At 36.3% G+C, this 22,140-nt stretch overlaps 1 protein-coding gene across 1 annotated transcript; it reads left to right on the top strand.

Moving 5' to 3' along the window:
* Positions 1–19,863, top strand: LOC306872634 (kelch-like protein 2). Its single transcript, XM_079421284.1, has 15 exons — positions 1–313; positions 611–736; positions 2,074–2,180; positions 2,507–2,628; positions 7,672–7,834; positions 7,967–8,076; positions 9,640–9,756; positions 9,845–9,994; positions 11,306–11,423; positions 15,368–15,565; positions 15,746–15,847; positions 17,145–17,273; positions 17,347–17,487; positions 17,581–17,724; positions 19,689–19,863. The coding sequence occupies exons 1-15, from the start codon at positions 297–299 to the stop codon at positions 19,715–19,717; spliced, it is 1,773 nt and encodes a 590-aa protein (XP_079277410.1). The 5' UTR covers positions 1–296; the 3' UTR covers positions 19,718–19,863.
* The last annotated feature ends 2,277 nt before the right edge of the window (positions 19,864–22,140 follow it).

A 22,140-nucleotide genomic window follows, 5' to 3' on the forward strand; every position in this document is an offset into this window, starting at 1 on the left:
CCTTCACTCTTGTTTTTGTGTGTGAGCTGTACTGTTTGAGAGTCTCTGGATGTGTCCTGTCCTCACCCACACAACGGACCTGTCTACCGCTCAGTATCCGGTCACGTCCGTCACACTGACACCGATTGTGGGGCCGCTTTTCTCTTTTATTTTCATTAGCGGAGCTGGACCCGCACACCAGGACCCAGTCCAGCCCGGTTCGGCTCGGTTCGGTGGACGGGACACAGCGGGGATTTAAAAGACAGAGCCCGACCAGAGATGGAGAGACGCAGACTGATGTGAACGGAACCAGCGCTATGGAGATTCATCCACTGTAAGAGTGTGTGTGTGTGTGTGTGTGTGTGTGTGTGTGTGTGTGTGTGTGTGTGAGAGAGAGAGAGAGAGAGAGAGAGACATGCTTGTGCTCACACTACTGTAATGTCAATAAAGAGTAAATCTGTTCAGCCATAAGATCACATGACATCTCTGTCTTTGTCCACACACCTCCAACACTCTTTATGTCACATGTTTAGGAACTGATATCAGATTTGACTATGCCATATGGTCACTTCTTGTGTAATGGTACTATGGTGTGTGATGATGTACCACTGTGTGTGTGTTTGTATTTCAGATGCACTAAGCTTTGCCATCATAAAGCTGTGGAGCTGAAGGATGATGTGTGTGAGAAACAGAGTGCAGTCTCCATCAATCCACGTCACATGAGGAAAGCTTTCAGGATCATGAATGAGCTCCGCAGGTGTGTGTGAGATGCTGGTGGAAATCATGCAGTGCCTCTTTATAACAGTAGCTAATTACTGTTTTTAAAAGTCACAGAATTTTGAGATGATACGAGGATGAGTAAACAGACATGCTCTTTGCTCTTATGTGTATTAAAATGTTGATTTAGAGTTATAATAATACAGTTGCCACAGAAAGTATTTGGATGCTTTAACCACACTTAAAAACAGATAAAAGACCTTGCATTTTAGAGCAAAATATCAAATCACAGACCACACATGGCATTTATTTACAATATACGTCAGTGGTTTTCAATCCTGTTCCTCGGGACCCACTGCTCTGCACATTTTGCCTGTCTCCCTTATCTGACACACTCATTTGAGTTCATGGAGCTCTTTCCTGATGAGCTGATGGTCTGAATCAGGTGTGTAAATTAGGGAGACATGCAAAATGTGCAGAGCTGTGGGTCCCGAGGAACAAGTTTGAAATCCACCGATATACGTAACTGTTTGTATTTTTCAAAGATTTTTTTGTTTATTTTGAAGAAATAAATTAATATTTTATTCAACAAGACTGCATTAAGTTGATCAAAAGTGATAAAAGATATTTATTTCAAATATTCTGTTTTTTCGAATGTTCTATTTATCAAAGAATCCTGAAAAAATGTATCTGTTTCCACAAAAATATTATGCAGTGCAATTTTCTTCAGCACTGATAATAATAAGTCATGTCTCTTGTGCACCAAATCAGCATGTTAGTCTGATTTCTGAAAGATGTGACACTGGAGTAATGGCTGTTGAAAATTCAGCTTTGCGGTCACAGGAATGAATGACATTTTATTGTTATGATTTATTAATATATTAAAATGTTTAACAGTTATTTTAAATCGTATTCATATTTTAAAATATTTCTGTTTTTAGAATTGTACCCCAAATTTTCAAGCTAAATATTTCAGAAACTTATTGAGTTTCAAAATATAAAACAGCATGTATATGGGTAAAAATAAAGACAAATCAGTGGAAGCTCACATTTGGAAGACTGACTGGCTGCTCATCCTTTCAGAGTCACTGGAACGTAGTAATTATCTAGAAATAATGCCTTACACACATGCTTATTGGATTGGATACATAATTTAAGAAAAATCCACTAAAATCACCTTGACACCAGCTGCTTAAAAATCATTGCAAAATCACAAAAGTGAAGTTAGTTCTGTGGTCTTACTTCCTGTATTTGGCGTTTGTAATGTCTAATGCAGTGTCATTCAGACATTTAGTCCAAATAGTTTTGTGTGGCCAAATAGTTTTGTGTGTAAGAACTGATCAGTGTGCACGTATGAAATCTTTCCCCTCTCTGCAGTCAGAGTGTGTTGTGTGATGTCACCATCATTGCGGAGGATGTGGAGATAGCTGCTCATCGAGTCGTCTTAGCTGCGGGGTGTCCGTACTTCCACGCTATGTTTACAGGTGAGAACACACTCACACATATTCACTACAGTGGAGGGTCACATTAGGGCAGTCCATCTGCTGCTGGGCTATAGTTAGAGTCTGGGGATAAAAAAATGCCTTATACATATCTTATGTTTGAGTGTGTAATTGCATAAAACACTAGAAGTCAAATATGAAATGAGTCACTCAGATTCTGTACTCTTCCCAATGTTATCCTCTGAGGCTTATAAATAAATTTTTCATACTGTGAATGGAGATTATAATGTTTAGTATCCACTAACACAAAAACACCAGTACATTGCATTTTTATAAAATATTATATATACATATATTTGTGATTGTAGGAGAGATGACTGAGAGCCGTCAGAAGAAGGTTCGAATCAAAGAGATTGACGGCTGGACTCTGGGAATGCTGATCGACTATGTTTACACTGCTGAGATCCAAGTGACGGAGGAGAATGTGCAGGTAACTGTGTGTGTGGGTGACTTGAGCGCCACATTTGTTTTTTGCATGCTATAAAAATATGACCTAAAACTCAGTTGACTGAATTTGTTTTTTTTTTGTTTTTTATGTATGTTCTTTGGTATTACTCTGAGAGGACAGAAAATCACATCCAGGATGTGTGCGTGTGTGTGTTGTGTGGGTGGGTGTCAGTAGCTTATGTCTATGTCTGCACAGTTGACTAGACGGAGGGTGTTAAAATGAGGCTGAATTTTTATGGGAGGAACTCGAATCCAAACTTTGCTGCAAGGCTTAACAATAAGAATGACCCTGATGGTACCATAACCTGCTAGGTCCATCATTAATGCTGTCAATTCAGTTTGCATTTGCATTAATCGTTTGATAGCACTAAACGCAATAAGCAGCGAAAGAGAACTCATTTCCCTATATGCACGCATTGTCTGAGACTGTTTCTGAACGCTGTCAAGAGAGGTGTGCGCATGTGAAGACGGTGCTCATAGAGTTACTTTTGCTGCTTTATAGGGTTTGGACTGTTAAAGGTCCCATGACATGCTGTTTTTTGGATGCTTTTATATAGGCTTAAGTGGTCCCTAGTACTGTATCTGAAGTCTCGTTCCTGAAATTCAGCCTTGGTGCAGAATTTCAGCCACTACGAGCCAGTCCCACAATGAGCTTTCCTTAGGACGAGCCGTCTGGAGCTTTAAATGCTAATGATGAGGAGAGAGGCGGGGCAAGGTGGAGGGTGGGTGTGTCTCTCACTCTCCTCGCACGTTAGTAGCTCATTTTCTCATGGGCGGGCAAAGCAGAGAAAGGGGAGGGAACCTTTCCACGTATGACGACATAAAGGGAAGATTCTAGATTGGGCCATCTGAGCTTTTATTTTCTCAAAGGCGAAGCAGGATACCCAGGGCTCGGTTTACACCTATCGCCATTTCTAGCCACTGGGGGACCATAGTCAGGCTAGGGGGAACTCATATTAATGTTAAAAAACCTCATAAAGTGAAATTTTCATGCCATGGGACCTTTAAATACACACTTGTATGTGTCAAAATGCCCATCTTTGCAAGTATGCACAGTAATTTAGGTCTTAAGTGAAAGCAAACAGCTGAGAAAGAAAACACAAAGAACCGGGCAGCTCATAAAGTGACAGCTGTCTGATATTCCTGCTGTCTTTCATTCATGTTAATCAAACAACAAAACAGAGAAATCATCTCTCACTGCTCTTGACTAAATCACTTTTGTAACTTTAATAAGAAGAAATATATATTTAATTTACACAGTGAAGATTATGCAGTGTTTTTATACATTTGATTACTTTATACAATTTATGTAGCATTTCTTATATGTTCTACTGTATTATTTGTCCTATTGCTTGTAATTGTTATCTTATTCTTATTTAACCGCTGGCTGTTTATTTATTTTTTATTTGTTTTTGTTTTTAATTTGGGCTAGTATTAGTTTGTTTTTATATTGACACTGGTGAAAAGAATTAGGAAATTTTTATGGTATCTAAAATTTGATATCCTAAAATCTTTATTTAAAGCAAAAATAACTATCATAATATATAGATATATATAGATATAGATATATATTGTTACATAAAATTACTCGTATTGTGATATAAGATTTTGGTCATATCGCCCACCCCATGTCCAATAAATGTTCACAGGGCGTCCTGTGTTTGCACGTCAAGAAACTAAATTTGCACTTATGTAATTTGACATTTTTATGAGTAAAACAGAATATTCAAAAAACATTTGGTTATTGAACTGTAATTAATTATTTTGTAAAGGTTTTTGTAATACAAAAAAAAAAAAAAAAATATATATATATATATATATATATATATATATATATATATATATATATATAGGTGTATGTGTTAATATATATAGGTGTATAGGTATATATATATATATATACACTCACCTAAAGGATTATTAGGAACACCTGTTCAATTTCTCATTAATGCAATTATCTAATCAACCAATCACATGGCAGTTGCTTCAATGCATTTAGGGGTGTGGTCCTGGTCAAGACAATCTCCTGAACTCCAAACTGAATGTCAGAATGGGAAAGAAAGGTGATTTAAGCAATTTTGATCGTCGCATGGTTGTTGGTGCCAGACGGGCCGGTCTGAGTATTTCACAATCTGCTCAGTTACTGGGATTTTCACGCACAACCATTTCTAGGGTTTACAAAGAATGGTGTGAAAAGGGAAAAACATCCAGTATGCGGCAGTCCTGTGGGCGAAAATGCCTTGTTGATGCTAGAGGTCAGAGGAGAATGGGCCGACTGATTCAAGCTGATAGAAGAGCAACTTTGACTGAAATAACCACTCGTTACAACCGAGGTATGCAGCAAAGCATTTGTGAAGCCACAACACGCACAACCTTGAGGCGGGTGGGCTACAACAGCAGAAGACCCCACCGGGTACCACTCATCTCCACTACAAATAGGAAAAAGATGCTACAATTTGCACGAGCTCACCAAAATTGGACGGTTGAAGACTGGAAAAATGTTGCCTGGTCTGATGAGTCTCGATTTCTGTTGAGACATTCAGATGGTAGAGTCAGAATTTGGCGTAAACAGAATGAGAACATGGATCCATCATGCCTTGTTACCACTGTGCAGGCTGGTGGTGGTGGTGTAATGGTGTGGGGGATGTTTTCTTGGCACACTTTAGGCCCCTTAGTGCCAATTGGGCATCGTTTAAATGCCACGGCCTACCTGAGCATTGTTTCTGACCATGTCCATCCCTTTATGACCACCATGTACCCATCCTCTGATGGCTACTTCCAGCAGGATAATGCACCATGTCACAAAGCTCGAATCATTTCAAATTGGTTTCTTGAACATGACAATGAGTTCACTGTACTAAAATGGCCCCCACAGTCACCAGATCTCAACCCAATAGAGCATCTTTGGGATGTGGTGGAACGGGAGCTTCGTGCCCTGGATGTGCATCCCACAAATCTCCATCAACTGCAAGATGCTATCCTATCAATATTGGCCAACATTTCTAAAGAATGCTTTCAGCACCTTGTTGAATCAATGCCACGTAGAATTAAGGCAGTTCTGAAGGCGAAAGGGGGTCAAACACAGTATTAGTATGGTGTTCCTAATAATCCTTTAGGTGAGTGTGTATATATATATGTATATATGTGTATATATATGCATATATGTATATATATATGCATATATGTATGTGTGTATATATATATATATATATATATATATATATATACATACATACATATGTGTATATATATACATACATACATACATACATATGTGTATATATATGTATATATATATATATATATATATATATACACACACACACACACACATACAGGTGCTGGTCATAAAATTAGAATATCATGAAAAAGTTGATTTATTTCAGTAATACCATTAAAAAAGTGAAACTTGTATATTAGATTCATTCATTACACACAGACTGATATATTTCAAATGTTTATTTCCTTTAATTTTGATGATTATAACTGACAACTAATGAAAGTCCCAAATTCAGTATCTTTATATCTATTAGAATATCAATTAAGACCAATGCAAAAAAATATATTTTTAGAAATGTTGGCCAACTGAAAAGTATGAACATGAAAAGTATGAGCATGTACAGCACTCAATATTTAGTTGGGGATACTTTGGCCTGGATTACTGCAGCAATGCGGCGTGGCATGGAGTCGATCAGTCTGTGGCACTGCTCAGGTGTTATGAGAGCCCATGTTGCTCTGATAGTGGCCTTCAGCTCTTCTGAATTGTTTGGTCTGGCGTATTGCATCTTCCTCTTCACAATACCCCATAAGTTTTCTATGGGGTTAAGGTCAGGCGAGTTTGCTGGCCAATCAAGAACAGGGAGACCATGGTCCTTAAACCAGGTACTGGTAGCTTTGGCAGTATGTGCAGGTGCCAAGTCCTGTTGGAAAATGAAATCTGCATCTCCATAAAGTCGGTCAGCAGCAGGAAGCATGAAGTGCTCTAAAACTTCCTGGTAGACGGCTGCGTTGACCTTGGACCTCAGAAAACACAATGGACCAACACCAGCAGATGACATGGCACCCCAAACCATCAATCACCGTGGAAACTTTACACTGGACCTCAAGCAACATGGATTATGTGCCTCTTCTCTCTTCCTCCAGACTCTGGGACCTTGATTTCCAAAGGAAATGCAAAATTTACTTTCATCAGAGAACATAACTTTGGACCATTCAGCAGCAGTCCAGTCCTTTTTGTCTTTAGCCCAGGCAAGACGCTTCTGACGCTGTCTCTTGTTCAAGAGTGGCTTGACACAAGGAATGCGACAGCTGAAACCCATGTCTTGCATACGTCTGTGTGTGTTGGTTCTTGAAGCACTGACTCCAGCTGCAGTCCACTCTTTGTGAATCTCCCCCACATTTTTGAATGGGTTTTGTTTCACAATCCTCTCCAGGGTGCGGTTATCCCTATTGCTTGTACACTTTTTTTCTACCACATCTTGTCCTTCCCTTCGCCTCTATATTAATGTGCTTGGACACAGAGCTCTGTGAACAGCCAGCCTCTTTAGCAATGACCTTTTGTGTCTTCCCCTCCTTGTGCAAGGTGTCAATGGTCATCTTTTGGACAACTGTCAAGTCAGCAGTCTTCCTCATGATTGTGTAGCCTACAGAACTAGACTGAGAGAACATTTAAAGGCTTAATTAGCTGATTAGAGTGTGGCACCAGGGGTCTTCAATATTGAACATTTTCACAATATTCTAATTTTCTGAGATACTGAATTTGGGACTTTCATTAGTTGTCAGTTATAATCATCAAAATTAAAGGAAATAAACATTTGAAATATATCAGTCTGTGTGTAATGAATGAATCTAATATACAAGTTTCACTTTTTGAATGGCATTACTGAAATGAATCAACGTTTTCATGATATTCTAATTTTATGACCAGCGCCTGTATATAGGTTTATATAAAATACAGGAGACAAAATTCTTAAAGGGCTCTTTTAAAGCCGTGTGTGAGGTCTTTTCTGTTTGTGTGTGTGTTCAGGTGCTCTTGCCCGCCGCAGGTCTGCTACAGCTACAGGAAGTTAAAAAGGCCTGCTGCGAGTTTCTTATAACTCAACTTCACCCAACCAACTGCCTCGGTATCCGCGCCTTTGCTGATTTGCACGCCTGCACGGAGCTGCTCAATCTCGCCAACACGTACGCAGGTGTGTGTCCATCCATAAAAGAAAACTGAGAAATTCATGTACACGATAGTCATAATAGTTATGTTCCTTATTGGATGTGTGTCTGTAATGTTTGACAGTCTCAATCTCTCTCCCACTCATCGACACTCACAGAGCAACACTTCTCAGAGGTTGTGCAGAGTGAAGAGTTCCTCAATCTGGGCATGGAGCAAGTGTGCAGCCTCATAGCAAGCGACAAACTGACCATTCCATCAGAAGAAAAGGTAGCATCACGTTTGATGAGAGGCTTGTATTGCTGTAACTATAGCAGCACACAGGTGTTTTTATCATGCAGACTTTAGCAGCTCTGTTGCCAAGGTAACATACTGCTGGTACAATATTACTATGGGAATAGCTGTAGCTGCTGATGAGAGTTTGTTGGTCGCCATGGAAACAGGAGCTGGAAGATGCAAGGTGTGGGCACCATGCTGTTTTTTTGCCATGGCAACACCAGCTTCTAAAGATATCATATTTTTATGTTTTTATTTATTCATTTCAGTTCTATGGCTGGCTTGTTCCACCTGTTATTAACATCCGTCTCTAGAATGCTTTTTAAACCTGGTATTGACACGCATCTCAGAAACATCTCCTGTGATCACTTGTGTACAGATTTTGAGAATGCTTTTAATTTTGACTACATGCATTTCAATTTTGAACGAATGCTTATTTCTGAATAAAAGAAGCGTATAATAGCAAACAATATCTTACAGAAGAACCCTGCAAACTCTAATGACTATGTGTCAAGATCAATAAGTCTCTTGATAAATGACCTTGTTATTACAAGGCAAGATTAATTCAGGTTATAAGATTAGTTTGTGTTATGCAACTACTCAACAGTGTTATAATCATGAACTAATCCAAAAACTATTTAATAAAAAAAAATTTGTAATAAGTTTTGTTATAATTTTGTTGAAATAAAGCTGAATTAAAATGAATGTAAATATAAGTTGAAAAACTTGCCTCGGCAACTGTATTTTAAATAATACAATGAATTAGTAAATGTTAAAAAACAAAAACTAATTAAAATGACAAAATCACATAACTTACTAACATTAAAAACATAAAACTGGAAATATAAATTCTAATTGAAGCAAAAAACATATGTTAATATGATGGAAATATGTTATTACTTTTTACTTGATGGTTGCTCCACATTACATTTTTTTTAGAATCATTATATTGTTATGGTAAAATTAAACAAACATACAAAACAGAAACAAAGAGTATGTTTCTAAAAATTTACCACTTGTTTTAAACAAGATTTTTGAAGTTATTTTGAAGTTTATTTTCTTTATTGTGGAGCCATTTTGCATTTCTCAGTGCAAGGGAATGATTGACAGATGAGTGGGTGGTGCTTTGATGTATTAGTGTTCACATTACACTACAACTAATGCGATGCGGTCATATGTATTTTTGACTCTCTGTATGTGATTGCAGTCATAGATATGTATAGCTGCATGCCCTATTAGAGGCTGTTTCTTCATCCAATTTCTTCAGGAATTTAAATTTAGTCAGTTTTCAGATGCTGCGCAGTGTTGTTGCATCTTGAAACTCATTGATTTTTATCGTGAATGATAACATATAGACCGTTCCCAGATGGCAGATGCGTCAGCATGTCTGGAGCGGTCGAATGTGGCATCTACCTATACATATACCTATGATTGCAGTTATCACATCTCATAATGTTTTGTAACTTGTTTACACCTGTATTTCATGCTGATGATTTGTGATTGAATCGCAGGTATAACAGATGAAATGGGTATTAAACTTTCCCTGGGTGTTTATAGGTGTTTGAAGCGGTCATAGCTTGGGTCACGCATGATAAAGATGTGCGTCAGGAACACATGGCTCATCTGATGGAACATGTTCGCTTGCCTCTTCTTTCCAGAGAATACCTCGTACAGGTACATGTGCGTGCATGAGTAATGCATTAGTGAATATTTGCTTTGAAGTTCTTTTAATTGTAATTTAATTGTATGTGTGTGTATATAGAGGGTGGAGGAGGAAACTTTAGTGAAGAACAGCAGCGCGTGTAAAGACTACCTAATTGAAGCCATGAAGTACCACCTGCTGCCTGCCGAGCAGCGCTCCATGATGAAGACCATCCGCACCAGAGTGAGAACACCCATCAGCTACCCAAAGGTTTGTCTGGACAGTCTTGATTATTATTGTTTTTTTTTACATTTTCATTAGCTGTAATGAGCTGGAAGTCATTGGATGGAGATGGGGGAATATAATGTAAGCCGGATTCAAACTCTTGTCACACATCTGAGCATCTTGGCTCAACTTAATGTTTAATAACGGTGGCAAATCTCTTGTCCATGTCTCTGATGTGTTTTGTAGACATTTTAGTCATCTTTTTTTTATTAAACCAACCAATTGAAATGTTATTTGGTTTCAAGAAAATGAATGTCATATGCCATAATATCAATATGGTATGTACAAATGTCATTAAAATATTGATAAACATTCTAAATAGATGTTTATACAAATAGAGCTTATACCTACATCAAAAAGAAAATTAGATTTGACAGATATTTATTAAGTAAATCTGAATGAAAAAACTGCCTGGATCAACTAGGGGTCCTCAGCAAACAACAACAACAACAACAAAAAAAAAAAAAATATATATATATTTATTTATATATATTTTATTCACCCCTTCAACAACTGTTTTTTTTGTTTTTTTTCTAATTTGAAGAAACAGGATATATAACCTAGTCTGGAAAACTTTGAAAAGTCATATAAATGTATAACAAATGTATAATATCTTGAGGTCAGAAAGGTTGAGAGTCTAGAGGGTCTAGAGGGTTTTGATTAGGCTTCTAGAGGGTGTTTATATGGACTCTTTTCTTGTGTGTATTAAAGGTCACTTTAATTCAAGTTAAAATGAAGACTGAAATTAGTAAAATAAAAATCTAATTCAAAACATTAAGAAAATGATAATAGTATATAAAATTATAAAGCTCCCATTCATATAAAACATGAATACAAAGAGTATGTTTTTAAGAACTTGGAATGTTTTAAACCACATTAATAAAATAATTAATAACTAGATAAATAGTTTGAGAAGCAGTGTCTAAGAGTCTTTTCTTGTGTGTGTTAAAGGTGTAATTAAAATGAAAACTGAAAATATATAAAAAACTAATTTGAAATATAATAGCATATAAATTATACAAAAATTACATAGCTCCCCAAAAAGTGCATATAGTTTATGCATTTATGTTTACAATTTAGTAATTTAGATACTACATTATTTTTACTTGATGGACAACACGTGACATTTTGTACAGCTATTATATTTAAACTTTTAGTAAAAGTGTTATAGTTTAAAAATCATAGAGTATGTACATGTTTTAAACCACATTAACAAAATTATTAAAAACTAGATCAAGTTTGAGAAGCCGTGTTCTAGAGGGTTTTGATTGGAGTCTTTTCTCATGTGTGTTAAAGGTGATGATGGTGGTGGGGGGACAGGCCCCTAAAGCCATCCGCGGTGTGGAGTGCTATGATTTCGAGGAGGAGAGATGGTTCCAAGTGGCAGAATTACCCTCTAGACGATGTCGAGCAGGTGAGCTGCACACTCATATCATTCACAATGACTGGCAAAATGATTCACCCTGATCTCACATTCAACAGCTCTGCATGTTAGAACACAAACTGAAAATAATGGAGACTCTTGGATGCGTTGAATGTTATTTGCTGAAGAATCTGTTGTGATGTGTATGCTGCTAAAAACATGTCGCTGTTTACCCTAATAAAATGTTTAGTGTAGGGCTGGTCCGAATACCATTTTTTGAGCTTCGAGGCTTCAATAGTAATCAGCACCAAATATTCGAAGCTTCGGAGGGAGGGGCTGAACATATTCTTCTCTCTAATAAAGGCAGGAATCTCTGTGCGTCTGTCTGTCTGTTTGCATTTGCGGTTGAGAACCGTTCATCCAATGACTTCACGCATGGCAGGTGTGTTGCTGCGGACCCAAGGGAGTGCAGTGTTGCATTTTGGTGCAATATGGACACGCGACACGTTCATAATTAATAAAGGCCGGAAGCGGCGCGATTCACGCGGGCAGGGCTTATATGCTCCAAGAACGGACACTGCACTAGTGATACAAAACACACAGGTCTGTTAAGAGCAATACTTTTAATAAGGTAGCCCAGTGCTTAATTTGTAAATTGAGAGGTCCCGGAATAAAGCGGGGTAACGGATCCGGTATGTGATTAGAGGAGGGAGTGGACCAATTTTTAGTGATTGAAAGCGTGCAGTTGCTTTTATAGCGTTCGGACGGTCATGAAAAACCTGGAAAAGCTATGAAATTTTAAAAAAGCAATTTCTAGGCCTGGAAAAGTTTTGTAGAAGTCATGGAATTTTATTTCACAAATCTCAACACAGTTATATTTAATCAGGTCCTGAATTTGTGTGTATATCGCATAGTTTTACTCATTCCCGCAGCTTTTGAGTTTATAATGAGGGAAATTCCTGCAAACATTTATTGAATATATCATGTAGGTTAGATGAGTAAAGAAATCCACATAAAATATCAGATTAAATCAGTCATTTGAAAACAGCGTGAGTGATTCAGCTGGACCGCGTCTTCTCTCTTTCACTCCCTCAAAGCGGCTTCACATCGGTGCATCTTGTCTGCACTACAAGAGCTACTGCACGCTGACCCAAGACTTTCGCTCGCATCTCGGGACAGTTGACAGAAAGAAAATGCATGCATCGCATTCGGTTTTGTGATTGCAGCGGGTCCGTTCACATGTCGCATCTTTTGCGCGCTTAAGTTCATTATTTCAAATGTAGATGTGCAGCAAGCGCGCTCATAATAGAAGCGGTCTCATATATGCATGCTATAGGTCAGCACGAACGTCTTTCATTGGTGAACGGTCTGTTGCTGGTGATGTTCAGCCAGGCGGACAAGTTGAGAACCATTTCGCGGGGGATGCCAGGTGTTCGAGAGAGAGAGAGAAAAAAAGAATATTCGAATCTCAAAATTGAAAATCGAATACCAACCCACCGAACGAATATTCGAATAATCATTACTGAATAATCTAATATTCTGGTCCAGCCCTAGTTTAGTGATATCCTTACATCACACATGTGGCTTAAGTGGAATATATACCCCATAGACTTTTTATGTGGCATGAATATTTTTATACAGAAAACATGAATTTGGGTGCTGGAGTAATTGGGTTTAACTATTTGTATACTGTAAGTCTTGACTACTTATTGTCCCAGAAAAAAGGATACAGTTTTTGAACACAACATTTGGTGACAACATGCACTACCATTCAAAAGTTTGGGGTCAAGTTAAGAGATTAATTGGTCACACTTTATTTTAAGATCCAATTCTTGCTATTAACAAACCATTAACTACAACTTTTGCCTTAAACTCCTAATGTGCTGCTTATTAAAAGTTAGTAATTCAGTTGTTAAGTTTAGGTATTTGGCAAGAATAGGGATGCGGAATATGTGCTTTTTAAGTACTAATAAACAGCAAATATATTAATAATAGGCCTGCTAATAAGTGATTAGTTAATAGTGAAAATTGTTCACTATACTAAAGTGTTACTGATTAGTTTTTAATAGGAGTTAATACTTTTATTCATCAAGAATGTACTAAATTGAAAAGAAGTGACATATAAAGACATCTAGAATGTTCCAGAGTAATAAGGAAATGTGCTGCCGTACCATGGGTGACGCAGCGCCTGAAAGCAGTCCCAAATATATCATAACTAGTTACCTAGCTGTGGACTACTTTCAGGCGCTACGTAATATCACTGCGCCTGCTGCACCCACGGTACGGCAGCAAATTTCCTTGATTATTACGCCGGAACGAGAGTATAGTTCCTAGCCATATCAGCCTAGAAAATTGCAACTTTTCATTTTCCGTACACGATGTAACTACAGAAGACTCGAGCTTTAAATAGGAAAATTATCGAAACTCTTTAGTCATTTTTTGAGATGCTAAGATGCTATTGGTCTAATCCGATTCAATGATCTATGCTAAGCTAAGCTAAAAGTGCTACCGCCAGACCCGAAGATCGGCTGAATGGATTCAAAAACGGTAAAACTCAACTGGTTCACTTTTGTAAAATGCGCCTATTTCCAAAAAAAGCGGAGTGTTCCTTTAAAGGGGTCATATGACGTTGCTTAAAAGTACATTATTTTGTGTATTTAGTTTAATGCAATGTGTTTATGTGGTTTAAGGTAAAAAAAAACGAATTATTTTCCACATACTGAAACATTATTTTCCACATACTGTACATTATTGTTGCTCCTCTATGCTTCGCCTTTCTGAAACGCATCGATTTTTACAAAGCTCATCATTCTTAGAAGCGAGGTGTGCTCTGATTGGCCAGCTATCCAGTGCTTTGTGATTGGCCGAATACTTCAAGCGTGCGACGGAAATGTTACGCCCCTTACTGTATTGTGATGCCGTGTCCTGGCGTGACGAGACCAAAACAATAAAACCCATTATAAACAAGGCATTTGTTGCATCCAGTGGGGACATACTTACTTATTATAATGACTTCTACTGTCTTTTTACGCGCTGTGTAAACATTACCATGTCTGCCTTTGTGAGTGGAGAAACGACCAACAACAAGTGCTACTCTACACTGCTCAAAACTCGCGTTTTAATAGTCAGTGGCAAATTCTTTAAATATGAAAACATAATTACAGGCTGTGAGTCAGAAGCACCAGACTGTCCTTGCAAAGTTGGAATTGCCCCATTTTATAGAAACAGCCTTTGTGCACAGCTGGCAGGCTACTCCCAGGTTCAGGAAATAGTCCTCCGTATAATGCGCTGCACACACTCTAATATTTGGGTTGAACTGTTCTGGAACAGTGTTGTAAATAAAACGTAACCTCTGATTTCTAATTGTGTCCTCTTTTGGAAGCCCAAACAAAGTACTTTCGCTTTCACAACGAAACCGAGCATCTCCAGGACATGGTGCCGGCGGCAGCAACAGTACTACAGCGAGAATAAAAATCACGCCCTCTTTCTTTGGTTATACATTTGGGCAGTGTTATGCAAATCTTCACACTCCGTGATGTGGAAATGTGGGGGCGTGTTTAAATGAGCCGTTTTAGGAGGGCATGGACAAGTCTTTTATAAAGAATTTATTTTTGGATTTGAGACTTTAGTCTTTGCGACTTTAGGGATCTTATCTATGCATGAACAGCTTGCAACACTCCAAAGAGAAAGGAAAACTTGAAATCGCATCATATGACCCCTTTAAAAAAAATCTTTTTGAACAGTACTGTATATTCTGACAAAATTTAAAATCAATAATGAAATACAAAATAATTAATTAACCTTTTTTTGTAATTAATAAATGTAATTAATAAATATATAAGCACATAACATTTAAAAGACATGTGACAACTTGCCTCAATGAAAATGTAATCGACTCGTTTACCCAACAGATGTTACAAAAAATTGATTATTTGATTTTTAATATTAGATGCTTGAAAGATAGAGTTCACTTTTTTTCTTTTATGTATGTGTAGGTGTGGTGTACATGGGTGGTGTTGTGTATGCTGTCGGGGGTTTTAACGGGTCATTACGAGTGAGGACGGTGGACGCATATGACCCAGTAAAAGACGAGTGGTGTTGTGTCAGCAGCATGCAAGACCGCAGGTCAACTCTTGGCTCCGCTGTCCTCAACGGACTGCTTTATGCTGTTGGGGGCTTTGATGGTAGCACAGGTAATATATTAATTGATCTTGCATTATCTTGCATTTACGTGGAGACGTGCATAGCTGTTATGTTGGTCTGGTAAAAATGCTCATTATTATCATTATTATGAAGATACTAATGAAACCTGGAATGAGGTACATGTACTGTATTCCTACATCTGTGACCATTATGATGATGTTGGTTTGCAGGTTTAGCTACTGTAGAGGCATATAACGCTAAGGCCAATGAGTGGTTCCACGTGAGTCCCATGAACACGCGACGTAGCAGTGTTGGAGTTGGCGTTGTTGGAGGTTAGTGACTGCCAAGAAGCCAATCTCCGTCTGTATATGTACAGCCACAGCCAATAGACGTGCATGGCTGTTCTGCATTTGATATTGATGAATTCTGAGTTTAAAAAAGGGCCTAAAAAAGGGGTCTTCAACCTTATCAGACCCCATTATATACTGCACAAATTTCGTAATAACGAGTATATTGCCATATTAGTGTATTTGCCTATTTTGTTTTGATGCTGCTTAGTGCTTACATTGTAAAGCTATTAAAATAAGATGGATAATTATAAAATAAAAATCATTATTAACAATTTGATTCAGCAAGGTTGCATTACATTGATTAAAAGTGACAGTAAAGACTTTTACATTTACATTTAATCATTTAGCAGACGCTTTTATCCAAAGCGACTTACAAATGAGGACAATAGAAGCAATCAGACCTACAAAAGACAACAAAATGTAAGTGCTGTGACAAGTCCCGGTTAGTCTAACACAATACACATAGCAAGGTTTATTTTTTATTTTTTTTTAATAATAAATAAAAAGAATAAAAAGTAGATAGAATAGAGAAGAGCTAGTGTTAGAGTGCAAAGTTATTATTATTTTTATATAAAAATAGAGAATGTTACTGTTAGAGGGTCAAATTTTTTAATAAATAAAAAGAAAATGAGTAGATTGAATAGAAATAGAATAGAGAGTGTTAGTATTAAAGGGTAATGTTTTTAATAAATAAAGAGAAAACAAGTAGATAGAACAGAAATAGAATAGAGTGCAAGTGCTAGTGGGTGAAAAAAATCTTGTAAATGCTGTTCTTTTGAACTCTTCGTTTAACAAAGAATCCTAACGAAAAATGTATCTCAGTGTCCACAAATATATTACACAGTGCAACTGTTTTTAACATTGATAATAGTAAGAAATGTTTCTTGGGTACCAATCAGCATATTAGAAGGATTTCTGACACTGAAGACTGGAGTAATGGCTGCTGGAAATTCTACTTTGCCATCACAGGAATAAATGACATTTTAGGATATATTTTATAGTATTTAATGTCACAATATTATAGTTTTTAGTGTATTTTGGTCAAATAACTCATCTTTTGTGAGCATAATAGATTTAAAAAACATTAAAAAAAATCTTACCAAACTTTTAGCTTTAGGTGTACATTATTAATATTTAAAACATATCATTGTACTTAATACATTTTAATTTGGGATTGATAATCAAACATTACCTGAACTTAAGCTTGATCATTTTAGCTTTGGATGAAGTTAGCGTAATATTTTTTTGAAATGCATTTTTATATATTTTATGTTTTTAGGTCTGCTTTATGCAGTCGGAGGGTATGACGGAGCAACTCGTCAGTGTTTGAGCACAGTTGAGGCCTATAACCCCAACACCAATGAATGGTCTTATACAGCAGAGATGGGAACCCGCCGTAGTGGTGCAGGTAACACACACAATACCTTCATGTATGCTGGCAACGTATGTCTGTGTAAACCACAAATATTTGTGTTGGACAGGTGTAGGTGTGTTAAAAGGTCTCCTGTATGCAGTAGGGGGGCATGACGGCCCCTTGGTTAGAAAGAGCTGTGAGGTTTATGACTCTGCCACTAACACGTGGAAACAGGTGGCTGATATGAATATGTGCCGAAGGAACGCAGGTGAGTTGGTCAGATCTTTGCTGATCAGCTGACACACGCGCACACACACACAAATTCTAGCTGTGATGTTTCAATCAAATTTGTCTGTTTTAGGTGTGTGTGCCGTAAATAACCTGCTATATGTGATTGGTGGCGATGATGGCTCATGCAACCTGGCTTCAGTGGAGTTCTACAATCCAAACACTGATAAATGGACTCTGCTGCCCACCTGCATGAGCACAGGACGCAGCTACGCAGGTCAGAGAAAGAGGCTATGTTCAAAATGGCAAACCACTACATTTTGTGGTATAAAATAAAGCGCTATATAAATGCCTCCAATCATTCATTCATTCATTTATTCATATATTTTGTGTACTCTTTATTCAAAAGTTAATTTTTCAGTAATTTCTTTTAAGTATCATTGTTTCCACAAAACAAAATTTAGCAGCACAGCTGTTTTTAATGTTAATAATAATAAGAAATATTTGAAGAGTTCATTTGCAAAAACAGATACAAACTCTATTTTTTCATTGTACATTCCAATATATATCAATCAAACAGCAGTTGGGTTATTTTGATTAGGTTGAAAAATAACTAAACAATACAGCTAACTAACACAATAAAACATGATAACACTGACATTAACGTTTGTTGATCATATTAGAATCCGCATATTAGAATGATTTCTAAAGGATCATGTGACACTAAAGACTGGAGTAATTGCTGCACAGGAATAAATAAAAAAATTTAATATTTTGAAATGGGAAAAAAAAGTTATTTTAAAGTGTGAGAACAGTCATAGTATTACTGTTTTTACTGTATTTTTGATCAAATAAATGCAGCCTTGGTGAGCATAAGAAACGCATTAAAATAAATTAATAAAAAAACCTACTGACAACAAACTTTTGAGCAGTTATGTAATGTAATTTTGATTAATAGCAAGGTTATTATTTGACTTAATTATTTGATATGACAGTGAAATATGAAAACATTTATAGATTTTATTTAGAAAAACACAAACAGAAATCAGCAGTTATATAGAGGGGGAATACAATTAAATTCTAGACATTCTATGTACAAATACCAATTCAGCTAACAAAAATATTCTTTTTCATCTTAATATGTTATTATTATATAATGGTATATTATATATCATTTTTATTATCATACTTTTTATATATTATACTTTTTTTATATATTATACTTTACATCCCCTATTTACTTAGAGTTGCAGAATAATGTAAACATGCAGAAAAGTAAATATTACTGTTGTACTAAGCAGTGCATTTTTTGTTTGGGAAATTATTTAAATATATATATTTGCCTCTGAGAGATAATTCAAATGTTTATAGATAATGATTGTATTTGTGATTTGATAGACTGACCAATAATGCATAGGCAGTAATATGATTTAAATAATCAAATACAGTGTATATTCTGTTATATTTAAGCATTACGATTTTATGTCTGGATGCAAAATAAAATATGCAGTAATATGATAAAAATAATAAATTATAGTGTTTCTGTTATATTTAAGCATTTGTATATTTGATTATTTAGGGTTATGCAACTTGGCCGGCAAACTTTGTCTGGCTACAAAAATTATCATGCAGTAATATTAAAAAAACGAACCAGTCTCTCTGTTATGTTTACGCATTTGTGTAATTATGATTATGTGTGGTTTGCAACAAGACCATCATACTCTTCAACTCCTCTTTTTACTTGTCTTAAACTCTGACTTGGACTCTTTTATGTAGAGGGGGAATGCAATTAAAGTCTTCAAAATCTAAGTACAAATACCAATTCAACTAACAAAAATATTATTTTTCATCTTAATATAATGATATAATATTAAAATATATGTATAAAAAAGTACTTTCTTTGTGCATACATCTGCAAATAAAAAAGAAAAACAGCAGAAGATATATTTTAACATTGTTTATTACTAGTTAATCAATGAGTCATAAAACTTTTATGAACCGTTTTAGTGAACCGTTTAGAATATCATCCGTTCATCAGTTATGAATAAGGTAACATTCACCTTCTAAGAGCACTATCATAGAGTGCTTAATTAAAATTCTTTTATGGAATGGGTCAAATATGAACAGAACAGTGGGGAAGAGCTCCTTCTAGTGGTTGTGTAGTGTAGTGGAATTTGTACCAAATAGAACACAAACGTTCAATCATTTGGCATGATAGACTCATATTTGGCAATTTTGCAGGTGTGACCGTCATTGATAAGCCTCTCTGAGAAGCTGTGGAGTTATTGAACACTAGAGCTGAAGCTGACGTACAGCAGAGGATTCGCTCACACTGAAGCTCTTACCACGGCTGAGGCTTCATCCTGGAACTGCTTCACCATGGACGTGGCCTGGAGAATACTGCTCTCGCTCTCTCTCTCTCTCTCTCTCTGTCTGTATCTCTCTCTCTCTCTCTCTCTCTCTCTCTCTCTCTCTGTCTGTATCTCTCTCTCTCTCTCTCTCTCTCTCACACACACATTCACACACTCATTCAGATACGTAACTACAAGCATTCACACACTACCTCATTTTGTCTCTAGTATATACACTTACACACTCTGTATCTCTTTTCTTTCTGTTTCTCTTGTTTGAGAGTAGTCAATGATGACGTTTATTGCACTTTGAGGAGCACTGACGAAGCAGAATCGAAACACTCTGAGAAAAGACTGGTGCAAATATTTGGCCAGCGCATCTGTGACGTGTACAAAGCGTTCCTGCGTTTGCGCCGAGGGGATGGCCAGTGATTTTTGCTGCTTGATCTTTTGATCTGAAGGAGCCTCTTGATGGTTTTTGGTTATTCGAATAAAGTTTGAGGGAAAATGTGTCTAGTTTCGGACCAGCACTTTGTTGCCTCTTGGAAGGATGTTTATGAAGTCACTGGACTCCGTCTTCATTATGAAGATTGGATGATGATGATGATGATGTTAATTTCGTTTTTAAGGGTCTCTGTTGAAGACAAAAAAACTTTTACATTTTTCAATTTTTTGCCGAACAACATTTGAAGTCTTAAAGTTTGAACTCTGTTGTTGTTTCTTTTTCTTTTAATATCCTCTGGCTTTTTTCTTGTGGTCTAATCGTTGGAGAATTGCGATCTTTGACATTTGAAACGTTAACATGAATGCTTCGGCATGCACGATACTGTGGACTGATGCTGGTTGCTTGGTATTAAACCGCTTTGCATGGTTCTAAATACTGATGTTTGTGTGCCATCTTTAAACTACTGCTGTACTCACTAAACAACGTGACGTGCTCTCTGTACTAGCGGTATTGAACACTGAAGAGGTATAAAGGTACTACTTTCTTTTCTCTTTCACTCTCTTTTTGTTCTCTTCCTCTTCACTCTCTTTTTTTTCGGTCTTTGTTTTCTGTAACTTTAATGGTTTTCTCTGTTCTGCTCTTGCTGTTTAGTATTTAACTCTCTTTAACTACTGTCACCAAGCCTATTAATGAATATATATATTTATATATATATATATATATATATATATATATATATATATATATATATATATATATATATATATATATATATATATATATATATATACAACAGTGTATTATTAATTGTCAGTCAAGAGGAATGTTGTGTTCTTGAAGTTTCATAACTTGTTTTATATCATTAATAATAAACATGCTTCTAGTAAATAACGCCTAATGTTAAGATTTTGTGTGTGTATGTGGGAGAGAGTCTGTTTGCATGAAGCACAATACAATATAATGTGAGAGTAATGTGTGAAATAACTAAAAAAAAAAAAAAAAAAAACTTAAGTTATGTATTTTGTATTAAATAATGCCGAGGAAATGAGAGTGAGAGAAGGTCTTGTTTGACTAGACCATTATTAACACTCCACTTTTAGAAAAAAAAAAGTAAAAAATAAATGTGAAAGATTAAGGTTAAAATAAATGAACAAAAATAATGCCCTGAATAAAGTAAATAAATCAACACGCATAAGATATAAATAGATTAGATTAAAACAAATAAATAAAAATTTGTCCAAAATAAATGAATGGGTGGATAAAAAAATATATAAATAAATGAGATATATATGTATGTGTGTGTAATATATAAATAAAATACAGTACTATAAAAGTACTCTACATTAGAGAAGCTACATTTTTCCAAATAATAGTTGACATTTATTTACATTTTTCACATTTGAAAAAATATACAAAATAAGAAAATGCATAATAGAATATTATAAAATAAATAAATACAGCATTATAACATTACAGTACTATGATGAGTAGGGGAAAAAAACGTAATAAGTTAACTTAATAGACACTAAATATTATCCAAATAATATTATAGACATATTTATAATATACTTTTTATACTATTTCAATTCTTTATATAAGAAATGATACAGTTGTCTTTTAAATTTTAGAGTGGGGGTTTCTCGGACGACGACGATCGTATTTGGGGTCCATAGCAGACTGAAATCGCCTGACTAAATAGCGCTCCTCAGAGGTGCAGCCCAGTCAGCGCAGGCTGATAGATTATGAAAGACAGGCGCGTTTCTGATTGGCTGGTGCTGCGGAAACTCGAGGTCTCACTATCGTCAGTTCATTCCCTCAGCCAATCAGTCCGAAGCCTCTGCCCGCATACGTCAATCTCCTTCTTGCCACAGCCAATCAGCGCCCAGCCTCTGCCCTC

This window comes from Barbus barbus (assembly GCF_936440315.1).
Source record: "Barbus barbus genome assembly, chromosome: 7".
Classification (NCBI taxonomy): Eukaryota; Metazoa; Chordata; class Actinopteri; order Cypriniformes; family Cyprinidae; genus Barbus; species Barbus barbus.